This window comes from Myotis nattereri (genome assembly GCF_964212035.1).
Source record: "Myotis nattereri genome assembly, chromosome: 12".
Classification (NCBI taxonomy): domain Eukaryota; kingdom Metazoa; phylum Chordata; class Mammalia; order Chiroptera; family Vespertilionidae; genus Myotis; species Myotis nattereri.
Window position 1 is genome coordinate 23,290,803 of NC_138087.1, and position 17,798 is coordinate 23,308,600.

At 41.2% G+C, this 17,798-nt stretch overlaps 1 protein-coding gene across 3 annotated transcripts in view; it reads right to left on the reverse strand.

The window, feature by feature from the left end:
* Positions 1–1,580: 1,580 nt before the first annotated feature.
* The window catches only part of ADAMTSL1 (ADAMTS like 1), a gene marked incomplete at both ends in the record, with an annotated part of 891,527 nt that continues 875,309 nt past the window's right edge, over positions 1,581–17,798 (reverse strand). For 2 of the 3 annotated variants that reach the window (XM_081104271.1, XM_081104273.1), the window contains 3 exons: positions 1,581–1,687; positions 2,926–3,146; positions 4,154–4,263. In XM_081104271.1, coding sequence (XP_080960397.1) covers positions 1,581–1,687; positions 2,926–3,146; positions 4,154–4,263 — 438 coding nt within the window. Of the gene's footprint in view, positions 1,688–2,806; positions 3,147–4,153; positions 4,264–17,798 lie in introns of those variants that run through there. The other variant, XM_081104272.1, reaches the window with a different exon arrangement.

Below are 17,798 nucleotides of genomic sequence, written 5' to 3' on the forward strand. Positions count from 1 at the left end.
ACCCACCTAACTGTCCACAGCTCACCTGGGGAGGACACAGATTAACGTTGTCTCCCCTCCAATTTCCTTGCAGGCTGGAAAACACAGCCCTGATGTCAGCGGTGGCCCCGAGGGAGTGGTGCTTTCTCTGAAGGTCAGTGACTGTCGCTGCCCTGCCATGACGACTAAACTGTGGCCACTCGGGGAGATGGCCAAAGTCATGCGTCCATAGCCACTTGCTGAATAAACAATCAGCCCAATCACCAAGACCGGCGTATGTGGACTCCTGGTAGTTCACTGAGTGTTGGGAATGGGTTGAAAGTCTTGGAGGACAGTCTTGGAAGCTTTAGTTATCTTTTGGCTTTGCCATTGCACCCCACACCCCGCCCCAACCTGCTCTATAGACAGGAGGGAACTCTCACTGTGGTCTGGGCAGGGCTCCCACAGCCTACAGTGTCCCCCACCCCCGGACAGCTCTGGAATGAAGTGGCTGCTATGTCCTGCTGGCTGCTCTCGGGCAAATTGACTCTAATGAATTGGTTTTTGAAAATTGACTCTAGTCCCTGGCTCTTAAGTGGGGCAGCAAAGGCCATACATGCTCAGATGCCCCTGGCTCACATCAGCAGTGAGTTCCAGGCTGGGGGACTCCAGACTTAGAGATGCCAGGGGTGGTTTTGCTGCGGGTGTACAGGCAGAAAGTTCTCTGAGACAGCGTGGGGAGAGAGCCTCCCCTCCACCCCATGGAGGGCATGTCTCATACCAAAGCCTGAGCCATGAGGGCAGCAGAGCTCCGAGCGGCCCCTCCCCTGAGCCTGCCGGGGTCCCATGCCCAGGGGGTTCAGAGCCCCTCTGGGAGCCTCCTGGCTACTCACTCCTCCCCTGTCTCCCTCTACTCTCCCCTGCGGAACATGCACAGGCTTTCTTGCTCTGTCCCCCTGCCCCTCTACTCCCTCCTTCTGCATTGTGTCCTTTAGGCCTACTTGGACTGTCTCCTCCTTTCCCCCACGTGTCCATGTTTTGAGTTCTTGTTGCTGTGCCCTCCACCTCCCCTCCCAGCAGAAGAACTAAGTTCCGGGCTGCTTCTGCCTCAGGATGGTGTCCCCCTCGCCCTTTCTGAGGCCTAGGGACAGAGGCAGCGGAGGAGACGTGAGCAGCGCGCTCCTGCAATAACAGTGCGTGGGCAAGACCCAGTTGGTGTCCAAAGTCAGGACCAATGCTTTACAAACCCTCTGGGACCTGCCCACCTGCCTCCTGGGAGCTCTGGCTCCACGCTGTCCCTGCCTCTTCCCAGGTCTCTTTAGGACCCAGGTTTGGGAGGGAGCCAGCTTTGCATGGGAGCTCCCACTGTCTGGCCCGGTCTGCTCTGCAACCTCCTTTAGACCTCTGTCCTGTCTGTTCCCAACATTCTGTCCTCCATCAAACTGAAAGAGAAGGCATGCTGAGGTCCTCAAGTCTGGGGGGGCAGCGTGGGTTGGATGGGGGTGTGCGTGGTTGGGGGCAGGGAGGGGGAAATAAATAAAACGAAGAAAGCTTAAGTTCTGTCCAAGGTGGTTGCGTGAGTCCTTTGTGCAGCCAGGGTCGGTCTTCCCCAGGCCCCCTCTTCACGCTTTGCCACAAGTGCCACAGCATCGGGACTGGAACTGGCTGAGCTGGCAGAGTTTCAGCTGCTTCACCTTCTCGCAGTACCTGGTGGTGTCACTGCACTCCACTGGGAAAGGGCGGGGGCAGAAAGGAAATGTGAACGGAGATTAACGGCTCTGGCCAGCTGGGCGTGTCCTGGGGTCTGCCGTGGGCACCGGACTCCTGTGCTGGAGGGGACACTGCTGTCCCGTGAGCTCAGCCACCACCCCTCCTGCCCTTGGCTGCCAACACGGGGCCTTTCTGAGAGCCCCCCCCCCCCTTCCTGCCGGTGCCTGTGGGCTCCCTGTCTTTGGCCCGCCTCACCTCCCAGGCAAGCTTGCTGTCTCCCATGGTATTTTAGTATTTTAGTAAGTGACTCTCCTCCTTGAGATGGGTTCCAGAAGGACTACATTTTGTTCCACTGCAAGGCAGCATGTAAGTGAAACCCTAGTTGATGGCCTCACCCCTCTGAGCAGCTTTGTCTTGGCATATTCTCCACCTATGCCTCTCTACTTCTCGTCACCAGGCCTTACCGGACACCACGACCTTCTAGGTCAGTACTGGCACAGACTGAGAGTTCTTCAGCACTGGTGCTGATTTGGGTTGTGGACATCCCGGACTGACCTAGTCTGAACTCCTTTCATTGAACACTGGTCCTCCGTGTGGTGAGCTCCTACCACCAAGATGGGTCAGCCCCACCCTCCCCAGTGTAGAGAAAGCCACCAGGACTGAAGGTAAGGGGACTGTTGGCCTCCAGGTCTCTGGGAATCTGATGCTCAGGGAGTCCCTGTCGGGAGGAAATGGCACTGCACCAGGTAAGCCTCCTAGTCTTTGCCTCACGCTTTGTCGTCTTCCCTGTGGGGGAAACACCTCCAATTTGCTTTGGGTCCAGAGGAATAAAAAATAGATCCCCACCCAACAGGAATACAAATGCTGGTGTAGGGCTGAGGAGGACCAGACCTGCAGAAGGAGGGAGTGAATGAGTGTCAGATCCCTGGGCAGGGCTCAGTGTGGTTCAGTTGTCCCCTGCGCACCTGCCAAACGACTGCAGGTGAGCTGGAGGCTGATTTCATCTGGCACTTGGCTCTCTCAGGGCCGGGATGGAGCCCTTAGGGCACTCAGCCATCTTCTGTGGCTTGAATACGTGTACACACATCCTTGCACACACCCATGCACCCCTCTGAAAATACCTAACTCTAGCCCCAGCTCACAGTCCTTGGGAAGCCTGATCCAGTGCTCTGTGCTCAGGCTTGGGCCCAGGGACTGCCCTCTGCACCCGGTGCCCTGGGGGGAGTTTGCGGAAGGCTCTTTGGGATCGGAACATACTGTTTTCACATGGGGTGATGTTGCAGCGCTGCCAGTTGGCGGGCCGGGGCCCCCAGGAGCACAGGTGCTCAGGCACCGCCTTGTTGGTGTGGGCGTGCACACACTCCACACGCCGGGACTGGAAGCCGTAGTTGCCGCAGGTCGCTGTGCACAGGGTCCACAGGCTGACCCTCCAGTGTACGCTGCAGGCTTCTGACCAGCAGTTCTGGGTGCTCACGGGCCTGCAGGAGGAGGAGGGCAGGGTTAGGCTCTGCCTCTGTGGGGGCTGGAGCTGGACGCAGGGTGGGGACAGATATGACAATAACACTGCAAACCCAAGGATGTTGGGCAATGAAGAGCTTCCAGTGCTACCAGACCTGGGCTCTGCTCTGTTACTGAAAGGCTCTAAGACAGTGGTTCTCAACCTTCCTAATGCCGCGACACTTTAATACAGTTCCTCATGTTGTGGTGACCCCCAATTTCATTGTTACAAATTGAACATAATTAAAGCATAGTGATTAATCACAAAAACAATATGTAATTTATATATGTGTTTTCTGATGGTCTTAGGCGACCCCTGTGAAAGGGTCTTTCGAACCCCAAAGGGGTCACGACCCACAGGTTGAGAACTGCTGCTCTAAGATTTCAGAAGGCCACCTCCTCTAACTGGGACTTTGTCTGCTCATCTCTACAATGCCTGCCTCACTGCAGGACCTGAGAATGGGCTCAACCCAGGGTGCAGGTTTGCAGAGGCAGAGCCTGGAGCCAGCCTCAGGGGCCTTATGTGGGGGTAGTGAGCCATCACCCCGGGGGGACACCTAAAGGAGGTATGACAGGAAATGGGGGCTGGATAGGGATGGCAGGTAGAGACTCAGGGACAAAGGCTCTCATGTCAGCATAACTTCTAGAAGGAGGTCAATAAGATTGAGGGGGGGCTGCTGGAGCCCTTAAGATCTGGTGACCACTTTGTGGACTTCACCTCCTGCCCACTCTGGGGCTAGTCAGGTTTCTTGTGGTTTCAGGCTTTCCTCAGAGGAATCTATACATCTTCATCTCCGAGAAAGGAGCGTCCAGCCTGGCCCATTTAGTAAACACAAGGCCACCACTGAGCCTTCTCCCTTGGGAGAATTGAGGTGAAAGGCAGGGTATGTGACCCCTGGGAGATTGGAGGAGAAACATCCATTCACCCCCATCTTTCTGTGCTATTGACACAGGGGCTGGGGCAAGGAGGCCCATGGTTTTCTCTTACCTCGGAAGGGCACTGCACTGCTCTGACGGTAAGGTGACGCCATCCAGTGTCTGGCAGAAGACTTGTCTGTGTTGCACAGCTAGGTGAGGCCCAATGCAAGGCCCGTTGCACTGGTAAGCAGAGAAAGGTGACATATACATATAATGTTAGGCAAGCCAGGGAGAGGCTGCAGTATTCAGGCTGCATGGGACACATGTGCAGGGCCAGATCATTTATCTTGCCCCTCTTTGGGCCAACTAAAGGGCGTTCACTGGCGTGTTTCCTTTGTGCCACAGTGGAAGGGTTAGCTTCCTGTGGTCTCTGAGCATTCTGCTAGCAAATGGCTAATGGTAGTTGTAGAGCCAATCAGAGAATGCCAACCCCTCCCAGATTAAACAGGTGAAGGATTTCTTGGCCTAAGGGGCCAGGAATGTGTTGGCAACCTTTAGAGGTGAAGACCTTAAGAAAAGCCCCTCAGTCCCACCTTTAGTCCTGAGAATTACTTGATTTATTGTTTTCTTGCTAAATTCACCCAAGTAACCAAGTCTATGAGTTCTTTCTTTCCTTTGGCTTCATTTTCTCCAGGTTAAACCCAGGATGGCTGAACAAAAGCAGACTTAGGTATGTACAACTAGTCCCTGCTTATGATATGTGCTCATGGAGATGGTTAAGCTTTTCCTAGAGTTGGCAGAGCCAGAGTCTAGCACAGTAAATGCCCGTAACAATGATGTCTGTAAAGTACAAAAGCAGCAGGCCTTAGCTGACATCTGCTATTTGAGTAAGAGGCCAGATATCCCTTAGAGGTCACTTTAGAACCAAAGTCCTTAACTCGGGGGGTCTTTGGACTTCCTAGGGGACCCCAGGAGAGCTGTTAACCTTTAAAATTATAAACAGAAATCTTGTGTTTATTGACATTTTTCTAGCAAGAGGCTCTAGCTTTTATCAGATGCTCAAAGGATTTCAGAGGAATGTTGTGCACTGGGCCTCTAGTATATACATAATTTGTTAAAATTTACGATTTATATAATTCAATGGCATTAGTACATTCATGTTGTTGTACACCATTAACATTATTCATCTCTAGAACTTTTTCATCATCCTGAACTCCCCGGCTGTGGTATCCATTATTCTACTTCCTGTTTCTATGACTTGACTCCAGGTACCTCATTTAAGTGAAATCATGCAGTGTATGTTCTTTTGTGTCTGGCTTCTGTAACTTAAATGTTTTCAAGGTTCATCCACGTTTTAGCTTATAGAATTTCTCTTCTTAAGGCTGGATAACATACCATTGTAAGTATACACCACACTTTGTTTATCCTTGTATCTGCTAACGAACATATGGGTTTTTATTTTTATAGCTATTGTGAATAATGCTATCATGAATATTAGTGTACAAATATCTGTTCAAATTCCTGCTTTCAGTTCTTCTGAGTATATAGCTAGAAGTGGAATTGTTGGATCATAAGGTAATTCTATGATTACTTTTTTGAGGAACCTCCATACTGTTTTCCACAGCAATTATTCCATTTCATATTTCCATCAACAGTGCATTAAGGGTTCCAGTTTCTCTATATTTTGGTCAACATTTGTTATTTTCTTTTCTTTTTTTTTTTAAATAACAATCCTAATGGATAAGTAGTATCTCATTGTGGTTTTGATTTGCATTTCCCTAATTACTAGTGATGGTCAATATCTTTTCATTTGTGTATTGGCCATTTATACATATTCTTTAGAGAAATATCTACTAGTATTCAAGGCTTTGTGTTTTGTTGTTGACTTATAGTTCTCTTATATATATTCAGGATATTAATCCTTTATCACATTTATTATTTACAAATATAGTTGACCCTGGAACAACACAAGTTTGAATTGTGTTGGTCCATTTATATGCGGATTTTTTCAATAAATACTATACTCTTTTTCATCCATGGTTGAGAGTTCATGGGTGTGGAGGGCTTACTGTATGCACTGATCTATGCCATTTTATATAGGGGACTTGAGCATCTGTAGATTTTGGTATCTGCAGGGTTGGGGCGGTCCTGGAACCAATACCCTGTGGATACTGAGGGATAACTTAAGTTTTTTGGGAGTCAAAAGTTATAAACAGATTTTTGATCATGTGGCAGTGGACACCCCTAACACTGATGTTATTCAAGGGTCAACTGAATTTTCTCCCATTCTGTGTGTTGCCTTTTTACTCTGTTGATAGATGTCCTTTAATGAAGAAAAGCTTTTACATTTGATGATATCCAGTTTGCCAAATCTTTCTTTTTTTGCCTTTGATTTTAGTGTCATATTCAAGAAATCATTGCCAAATGAATTATTATGAAGATTCTCCCCCTCCCTGTTTTTCTTCTAAGGGTTTTATACTTTTAACTCTTAGATTCATTTTGTGTTAATTTTTGTATATGGTATAAGGTAAGGATCCAGCTTCATTCTCTTGCATGAGCCTGTACAATTTTCATAGCACCATTTGTTGCAAAGACTGTCCTTTCCACATTGAATGATCTTGACACACTTCATTTGACCAAATACAGGTATGCTAGAGTTTATTTCTGGGCTTTCTATTTTATTACATTCTGTTGGTCTATACGTCTGTGTTTGTATGCCAGCCCTATACTGTTTTGATTACTGAAACTGTGTGTAGTAAGTTTTGAAATCAGGAATTGTGAAATCTTCAACTTGTTCTGGCCATTTGAGATCCCATGTGAATTATAGCATTTTTCTATTTCTGCAATTCAAGTCATTGGGATTTTGATAGGAATTGAATTAAATCTGTAAATCAATTTGAGCAGTATTGAAATCTTAAGTTTTCTAATCTATGAACACAAGATGTCTTTTTGCCTCCTTGGTTAAGTTTATTCCTAAGTATTATTTCTGGTACTATTACAAATTGAATTGTTTAAATAGCTCTAAGATTTTGTTAGGCTTTTATATATGAGATCATGTCATCTATGAACAGAGATAATTTTAGTCCTTCCTGTTCAACTTGGATGGCTTGACTTTTTTCTTTTTCTTGCCTAATACTCTGAACTTCCAATGCTATCTATGTTGAATGGAAGTAGCAGACATTGAACCCTTCTGGGACTCCCACAATGTGTATATTGGTACCATTTTCTTCATTCAGCTCCTTAGACTTGTTAATTTTAATAATCCTTTTTTTCAGGTTTGCTAATTGTTTCTTCTGCCTACTTAAACCTGCTGTTGAAAATTTTCAATACAGATATTGTATTTTTCAGATCCAAAATTTCTGTCTGTCATAATTTTTCAAGTTATAGTTGACATACAATATTATATTAGTTTTAGGTTTACAACATAGTGATTCAACATTTATAGTCCTTACAATGTTATCACCAGAATAAGTCTAGCAACCATCTATCACCATACAAAGTTATTAAAATATTGACTATTTCTATTATACTATATCCCCATGACTTAAAAAATAACTGGAGGTTTGTACCTTTTATCCCCCACTTCCTTCCCTCTGGAAACCATCAGTTTGTTCTCTGTCTCTAGGGGTCTGTTTCTCTTTTGTTGAATTTGTTTTTAAAGATTCCACATATAAGTGACATTAGATGGTATTTGTCTTATTTAACTTAGCATAACACCTTTTAGGTCCATCCATGTTTCAAATGGCAAGATTCCATTTTTTATGGCTGAATAATATATATATAAAATCTTCATTCATTCATCTGTTGATGAACACTTAGGTTTATTCGATATCTTGGTTATTGTAAATAATGCTGCAATGAACATAGGGGCGAATATTTGTTTTTGAGTTAGTGTTTTTTTTTTTTTTTCCCAGATAAATATCCTGAAGTGGAATTGCTGAGTCCTATGGTCATTCTATTTTTACTGTTCTACATAATGGCTGTATCAATTTACAATCCCACTAGCTATGCAAAAAAAGGGTTCCCTCTTCTCCACATCCTCACCAACACATGTTATTTGCTGACTTTTTGGTAGCAGTCATTCTTACAGGTGTGAGGTTCTCAATGTGATTTTGATTTGCATTTCCCTGATGATTTGTGATACTGAGCATTTTTTTTTTCATGTTTGTTGGCCATCTGTATATGTTCTTTGGAGAAATGTCAGGTGCTCTGCCCATTTTAAAATTGATGGTTTGCTATTCTGATGTTGAACTGTGTGAGTTATTTTTGCTATTAATCTTATGGGATATATCATTGGCAAATATCTTCTCCCGATCAGTAGGTTGTCTTTTCTTTTCAGTTTGATGTACACCCATTAGTTGTTGTTTCTTTTGTTGTCCTTACCTGAGAAAATATCTATAAAAAAATAGTGCTAAGACCAATGTCAACGAGTTTACTACCTCTGATATCAGGCCTTACGTAGAAGTCTTAATCCACTTTGAGTTTATTTTTGCTTGTATCTGTCCAATTTTCCCAACATCATTATTGAAGAGGCTGTCATTTCCCCACTGTATATTCCTTCCAATGTCATAGATTGACTATCTAAGTGTGGGTTAATTTCTGGGCTTTTATTATGTTCCATTGATATATAGTATAGCTTGAAATCAGGGAATGTGATGCCACCAGCTTTTTTGTCCTTTCTTATATTGCTCTGGCTATTTGGGGAAATTTGTGATTCCATATAAATTTTAGGAATGTTTGTTCTGGTTTTCTGAAAAATACCATTGGAATGTTCTAATTTTGTTCACATATAGTTTTTCTGATTTCCTTCAGTTTTTTAAAACTGTGTTTTTCTTTAGCTTCTTGTGTATTGAAGACAGTTGTTTTAAGCTCTTTGTCCAATACATCTGATGCACTGTTTCTTCAGGGATGGTTTCTGCCACTTCATTTTCTTCCTTGAATGGACCATGTTTTCCTGTTGTTTTTTTTTGTGTGTGTGGCGTATGATTTATTCTGAAATTGGGTTTTGAGGACACAGTCATCTTTCCATCTTTGCACATTCTCTTTAGCTTGGATGTTCTCTGAGCCTAGGGATCAGCCTTAGGTGAAAGCTTCAGGTCTTTTATGAGCATATGTCTTACACCTAGGCCTGCATGTGGCTTTCTCAACTCCCCTGTCCACATGGCTTACTTGCTGGAGTCTCATTCCAGGTTTTTCTAATGTCTATTGTATGTCTCCATCTGTAATCTCTTGCCCCAGGTGCCTACAGGTTGGTAGTCCCCCTGAAACTTTCACAAGTAGTGGTTGCCACTTGAGATCTGAGTTAGATGAAACAGATCAGTCCTTCAGGCAGCCACCTGACAGGTTAGCACAGTGGTTGGCAAATTCATTAGTCAACAGAGCCAAATATCAACAGTACAAAGATTGAAATTTCTTTAGAGAGCCAAATTTTTTAAACTTAAACTATATAGGTAGGTACATTGTTATTAACTTAATTAGGGTACTCCTAAGCTGGCCTTTGCTAAAAACATCCTCAATCTGATTGAGGTACGTTCGCTGAGGTCGACCCCTTCCAACTCTCCCATCCACACTTGTCTATCTGTCCAAACCATCTCAACATACCTTTCTCAATCATCGACACTACATCTTCTTTCACTCCACAACGTCTCCTGTTGCCCGACCGACTGACACCCCCCACTTCTTCTAAATAGATTCGCCCAGGCTGAAAACCGACTTCTGTGCATGGGCCACGAAGTTTCAATTGCACTGTATGTGCGCACCTGCACGTGGTATTTTGTGGAAGAGCCACACTCATGTGGCTCGTGAGCCGCGGTTTTCTGACCACTGGGTTAGCATATTGCAAATAGGATCATCTCTGCTGCCTACAGATTAAAGGAGGGAAATGGGCTGCTGCCTCTAGGCCAAGTCTGTGCGATGATGGTTGGGGTGAAAATAATGTAATAGTTCCCACAGTTTTAAAGGTGGGTATTTTTTATTGGGTGTTTGCTGTAAACTTTGACTGTTTTTCAGAGATTCTATTAGGGTAGTTCATCCAGTTTCTGGTTGTTTTTGATGTTTCCATGGGGAAATGAGAAGTTAGAGCTTCCTAGTCTGCTATTCTGCTGATATCCTTTGACCACAATTGGGAACTGTTGGAGTGATATGATCCCAGCAGCTCTATTTCCTCCAGTGGATTGACTTTAGTGCCAATTGCCACACTGAAATTGCCTGTCCATCATGTTCCACTTGGTAAGTTTCCCCCTAATCATTAGGTTATCTTCCGCCCCTCTTATTTCCCCCCTCTCCCTCCTGCAGCTTAACTAGTGTCCCCTAGGGTACCATCCTGTGCCTTTTCTTCATGACTCCTAGCTATCACCTGTCTATTGATGACTTTCAAATTGATAGTGTTTAGCATGGCTTTAAGTCCTGGCTCTATATAGCCAACTGCTTAATAAACATATCCAAAACACACTTGTTGTCACCCCGAATTACCATTTTTTTGCCTGTATTCTTAAGTCATTCAATCCATAAACCTGAGAGTCATCTTAGCTTCCTCCTGGTCTCTCATCTCTGATATCTAAGAGGTCACTGAAGCATGTGAATCACTTTTATAGGATCTCTTCTCCATTTCCATTGCCCAACGCCTTCATTCTGATCAGCAAATTTCTCATCTAAAATAGATTTCTCTTTCACTTTCCAATTCACTTATCATGCCACAGAATCTTTTCAAAGTATAACTCTGTTCATGACATTCCTATTTAAAAATCTTTCTAGGTGCCCCCATACCTCACCCCTAACAAACGCCTTGTACAGTATAGCATACCAGACTCTTCATGATTGTGCACCTGTTTTTCAACCACATTTCTACCTCTCATTGAATTCTCCTGCAAACATTCCAGGGCTGCTTTTGTCTTCATTCCTTTTCCCCACCCAAGATAGTTGCCTCATAAATGTATGTTGGTTTAAAAGAAGAAAGTTGAATTACTACATGAAGACAGATTGTTTGAGCTGAGAAGTAGTCTTATTTCTACTTAGACTAAAATAAGCATGGTTTTTATAGACTTCAAAGAGGTAGGCAAATGAAGGAGCAGATATTTACATGACATTATTCCAAAAGGACTTTCTTATCAGAAACTATTACTGTTTTCATTCTCACAGGAATAGAATGCAGAAGATTGAGGGGCATCTATAGTTTGTAGCACATCCCAACAATAGAAAATTTTCAACAGGATTGTGAGATCAAGCAATTCCCTATATTGCCTCAAGCCTTGCTACTATTTAAAATATGATCCTTGGACCAGTAGCATTGGCATCACCTGAGAGCTCTTAGAAATTCAGCAGATAAACACAGTGAGAAAATATAAGAAAGTACCAAATAGAAGTCACAGAACTTGTACTGAAAAATACTCTAGAGGGGTTTGGGGTTCAGTGAATCCAAAAACAGGGCAGTGGAACTCACCCAATCAGAGCAGCAAATAGAAGGAACAATGAAAACAAGATACTTGAGGAGACTTATGAGACAACATCAAGCAGACCAACAATCACAGAAGGAGAAGAGATAAAGGGGTTGAAAACTTCCCTAACCTGGGGAAAGAAACAGACATCTAGATCTAGGAAGCACAGGGAATTCCAAGGAAGGTGAAACCATACTAATTTACAATTTTAATTAAATGCCAAAAGTTAAAGTCACAGACAAAATTTTAAAAGCAATTTATGTCTAAGGGATAATGTTGCCCCACCCCAACAACATTAGCATCCAGGATCAAAGAAGAATGTTTTCCACACAAAATTTAAAGGAGTTTATCAAATTAGCCTTATAAGAAATGTTAAAGGGACTTTTTTAAGGTGAAAGGAAAGGGTGCTAATTAGTAGTAAGGAAAACATATGAAAGTATAAATATCACAGATAAAGGTAAATAAATAGAAAAGATAGTGGATTAGTCATAATGCTAGTATGAAGGTTAAAAGTAGTAAATATAACTACAATAATTAAAGGATTCATAAGATAAAAAAATGTTAAAAATGTGTGGGAAGAGTAAAAATGTTGATTGCATTCCAAATTCTAACTTATCAACTTTAAAATAGACTGTTCTAAATGTGTTATTATATGTAAGTCTCGTGGTAACCACAAATCAAATACCTATAATAGTTACACAAACTATAAAGAGAAAGGAATCTAAGTATACCACTAAATAAAGTCATCAGACCACAGAGAACAGAGCAAGGGAAGAAACAAACAGAACTACAAGTGGCAAATTCTCCACTCAAAAGACAGAGTGGTGGAATGGCTATGGTGCCTATAGAAAACTCACTTCAGATGTAAGGACATATACAGAATGAAAGCGAAAGGATGGGGAAAGGTATCCTATATAAATACAAAGAGAAAGTAAGAGTTTCTACATCTTTATCAGATAAAATAGACTTTAAAACACATACTGTACTAAGAGATTAAGAAGGACATTACATAATATCGCAAATATTAATAGACTCAAAGGGAGTAAAGGACAACATTATAACGCTAGGGAAAGTTAATACGCTACTTACATCAATGGGTAGATGTGACAGAAAATTCATTAGAATAGATTGGCCTTAAATGATGCATTAGACCAGATGGACTTACCAGAATAAATCATATATGAGGCCACAAAACGTCTTAAAAAATTTAAGAAGACTGAAATAATATCAGTCATCTTTTCTGACCACAATGGTATGAAACTAGAAATGAATTACAAGGAGAAAACTGGAAAATTCACAAATATATGGAGATTAAATAAATGATATGCTATTGAACAACCAATGGGTAAAAAAATCCGCCTTGAGATACATGAAAATGGAAATATATAATAAAGCTTATGGGATACAGTAAAAGAAATTCTAAGAGGAAAAAGGTGATAGGAAAAAATGGGCAACGGACCTGAATAGACATTTTTTCCAAAGAGGACAGATAGCCAAGAGACCTTTGAAAAAATGCTCAACGTCACTAATCATCAGAGATGCAAATTAAAATGACAATGAAATACTACCTAACCAGAATGACAATAAATCAACAGACAACAGTACTGGTGAAGATGTCGAGAAAAAGGAACCCTAGTACAAAGCTGGTGAGAATGCAGACTGGTGCAGCCACTATGGAAAACAGTGTGGAGTTTCCTCAAAAAATTAAAAATGGAACTGCCATTTGAGACAGTGATCCCACTTCTAGGAATATATCCTAAGAATCCCAAAATACAAACCAGAAAGAATATATAGAGAACTATTTACAGTATCTAAGATCTGGAAACAGCCCAAGTGCCCATCAGTAGATAAGTGCATAAAAAAGCTATCATACATTTACACAATGAAATACTTATACTTATTATGCAGCTGTAAAAAGGAAGGATCTTTGGAGAGTATTATACAAAGCAAAATAAGCCAGTCAGAGAAAGATAAATATCACATGACCTCGATTATATGTGGAAACTGATGAATAAAATAGAACCAGAAGCATAGAAACATGGAACAGACTGACGAATCTCAAGGGGGTGGTGGTGGTGGGAAGAGATTAACCAAAGAATTTATATGCATATACATGGCCCATAGACACAGACAATAGGGTGGTGAAGTCCTGGGGTGGAAGTGGGCAATGGGGGATATCTGTAATATTCTCAACAATAAAGATAAATAAGGGCATCTGAATAAAGTAGGGATTATTGTTAAAAAAGAAACCTGAGCCAGATGGCGTGGCTCAGTGGGTGCATGTCGACCTGTGAACCACGAAGTCATGGTTCATTCCCAGTCAGGAGATATGCCTGGGTTGCAGAAGGCAGCCAAATATCTCATCATTGATGTTTCTATCTTTCTCTCCCTTCCTTTCTGAAATCAATAAAAATATATATTAAAAAAATAAGAAAAATATCAAGCAACCTAACTTTATAGCCTAATGAACTATATAAAGAGAACAAATGAAGCTCAAAGTATAAGGAAGGAAATAAAGATTAGAGCAGAAATGTATGAAACAGAGGCTAAAAAGACAATTGAAAAGAGAAAATTGACGAACCTTTAGCTAGACTCACAAAAAGAGAACTCAAAATCAAATGAAAGGAGATGTTACAACTGATACAAAGAATCACAAGAAACTACTATGTACCATTATATGCCAACAAATGAGACAACCTAGAAGAAATGGATAAATTCCTAGAAACATACAACCTATCAAGATTGAATCATGAATAGAAAATTGGAATAGACTGATTACTATTAAGGAGATTGAATCAGTAATGCAAAACCTCTCAACAAACACAAGTACAAGACCAGATGGTTTTACTGGGAATTCGACCACCAAATATTTTAAAAGAATTAATACCAATCCTTCTCCAATGCTTCCAAATTCATTTTACCAGGCCAGCATTACCCTGATACCAAAACCAGACATAGACACCACAAGAAAATACAATTTACAGGCAAATATCTTTAACAATACATTAAAAGGATAGTACATCATACCAAGTGGGAATTATTCCAGGGATGCAAGGATGGTTTAACATCTGTATATCTATCAATGTGATAATTACATTAACAAAATGAAGGATAAAATAGATGCAGAAAAAGTATGACAAAATTCCACATAATAAAGGCCATATATGACAAGCCCACAGCTAACATCATACTCAAGATTGAAAAGCTGAAAGCTTTTTCTGTAAAACCAGGAATCAGATGAGGATGCCCACTCTCACCACTTACAATTGCATCAAAAAGGATAAAATACCTAGGCATAAACTTAAAGGGTGAAAAATGTGTTTCCTGAAAACTATAAGACATTAACGAAATTAATGGAAGAAAACAAATCAAAAGATATTACATGCTCATGTATTTGAAGAATTAATATTGTTAAAATAAAATGTACTATTACAAAGCAATCTATAGATTTAATGCAATCCCTATCAAAATTTCAATGTCATTTTTCAAAGAAATAGAACAGTGATAGCGAACCTATGACACCTCTGACACGCGAACTCATTTTGTTGGTTGATTTTTCTTTATTAAATGGCATTTAAATATATAAAATAAATATCAAAAATATAAGTCTTTGTTTTACTATGGTTGCAAATATCAAAAAATTTCTATATGTGACACAGCACCAGAGTTAAGTTAGGGTTTTTCAAAATGCTGACACGCCGAGCTCAAAAGGTTCGCCATCACTGAAATAGAACAAACAATCCTAAATTTTTATGGAACTACAAAAGACCCAAATAACAAAGCAATCTTGAAAAAAAAATCTAGAGTAATCATACTCTTTGATTTCAAAATATATTACAACAAACCTATAGTAGTCAACAAAGTATGGTGCGGGCAAAAAAGCAGACACAAAATAGAGAGTCCAGAAATACACCCACGCAACTATGGTTAATTACAACAAAGGAGCCAAGAATATACATGGGGAAATGACAGTTTCTTCAATAAATGGTGCTGGGGAAAATGGACAGCTACATGCAAAGGAATGGAGCTGGACCACTAACTTACATAAATTAAAATGGGTAAAAGACTTGAACGTAAGGCCTGAAATCATATCTCCTAAAGATCAGTCTTAGCAATGATTTTTTGCATCTGACACCGAAAATAAAGGCAACAAAAGGAAAAAATAAACAAGTGAGATTACATAAAACTAAAAAGCTTCTGCACAGAAAAGGAAACCATTAAAAATACAACCTAATCAATAGGGGAAAATAATTTGCCAATCATATATATGATAAGGGGTTAATATATATATATATAAAACTCATACAACTCAATGGCAAAGAACCCAAAGAAAATCAATTTATAAAGGGATAGAGAATCTGAATAGATATTTCTTTAAAAGAACTTACAGATGCCCAACAGGTACATGAAATGGTGCTCAACATCACCAAATAATCAGGGAAATGCAAATCAAATCCACCCTGAACTATCACCTCACACCAGTTGGAATGTCTTATCAAAATGATGAGATAAGTGTTGGTGAGGATGTGGAAAAAGAACCCTTGTGCACTGTTGGTGGGCATGTAAATTGGTGCCACCACTACACAGAGCAGTTTGGAGGTTTCTCAAAAAAATGAAAAATAGAACTACTATGTGATCCAGCAGTTCCACTTCTGGGTATTTATCTGAAAACACCAACTCAAAAAGATATATGCCACCCCATGTTCATTGCAGCATTATTTACAATAGCCAAGCCATGGAAACAAGCTAAGTGTCCATCAGTGGATTAATGGATAAAGAAAATGAGACACACACGCACACACACACACACACACAGAGGAATATTACTCAGCCATTAAAGAAAAAGACATTTTGCCATTTGTAACAACACGTATGGATCTTGAGGGAATTATGCTAAGTGAAATAAGACAAAGACAAATATTGTATGACCTCACTTATATGTGAAATCTCAGAAAGCCTCGAAAAACAGGTTGGTGGTTTCCAGAGGTGGGGGTGGGCAATATCAGTGAAGGGGGTCAAAAGTTACAAACTTCCAGTAAGAAAATAAAGTCATGGAGATGTCATGTACAGCTTGGTGACTATAGTTAATAATAATAATGTATTGTATATTCTATGCTTAGAATAGATTTTAAAAGTTCTCAGAAGAAATATTTACAACTATGTATGGTGACAGATGTTAACTAGACTTGTGGTGATCATTTCACAATGTATACAAATATGGAATCATTATTGTTGTACACCTGAGATTAATATAATGTTATACGTCAATTATACCTTAATAAAAAAATCAGCATCCAAAGCTTTACTTCAGATCTGTTATATCAGAATTAGCAATTTTAACAGTATTCACAGGTGATTTACATTAAAGCCTGAGACATTATTTGCCTAGAGGGTTTTAGAAGAAATAAGAAGGGGGTGAGAGTATTTGATGGGAAAGACCTATTTTTCTCTCTTTTAGGAAAAATAATTATTGAGAATGATCAATGTGCACTGTATGTCCCCTTGATTGACCTCAATGATATAATACAGAAATTTCTCCCATGTGTAGCCAGATCTGTTCCCAATTGTCATTTCACAAGCTGCCAATAAGTGGAGAGCCTAAAAGCAGAGCTGCCTTGGGCTGAATGAGAGCTATCAGAAGTGGACTCTTCCAGGTAAGAGAAAGATGATATCCCCCAGGCGTCGGAGCAAGGGGGAGCTCATGCCTCTTTGATTATGAAGCACATACATTATGTCGCTGGAAGGAAGTGGGGGTTGGTAGAGGTGCCAAAAAGGAGCGTCTGGTCGAATGTGTTGACTGGCCAGCATGAACATTGTCCCCTGACTCACCTGGGACACAAATGACTTATGTGTTACAAGTAAATTCGGTGGCCACATTTCCCCAAATAACATCTGATCTTCATTAGAGATGGCACAGTGTATTAACCAGATAGGAAATTCCAAGTGATTGTTCTCCAGAGACACACCTCGGGGTGGGGGTGGGATGTGAGCGCAGCAATGTGTGGCTAGCCAGCTCCAACGAGTTTTGAGTTGCTAACTGGCCAAAAGCATTAGTTCATACAATAACAAAAAGAATGAAGAGCCTTGTGGTTGTTTTGGGTTGGCCAAGCTTAGTGGCATGGTTCAGACCACAGCCACTCAGAAACGAAGCCTGATCAATCAGAAAGATCAGGCTACCAAGCAGCCCCAGCCCCCGACAAAGCACAGTAGTTGTTACTACACAGCTGATCATCAGCCCTGGAAGACAGCTCTTAGATGCTCAGTCGGTCTCCAAATCAGTTGTAAACACTGTACACACATTCTACCAGGTTGAAGATGGAGGCTTGAGTGGACACTGAGCTC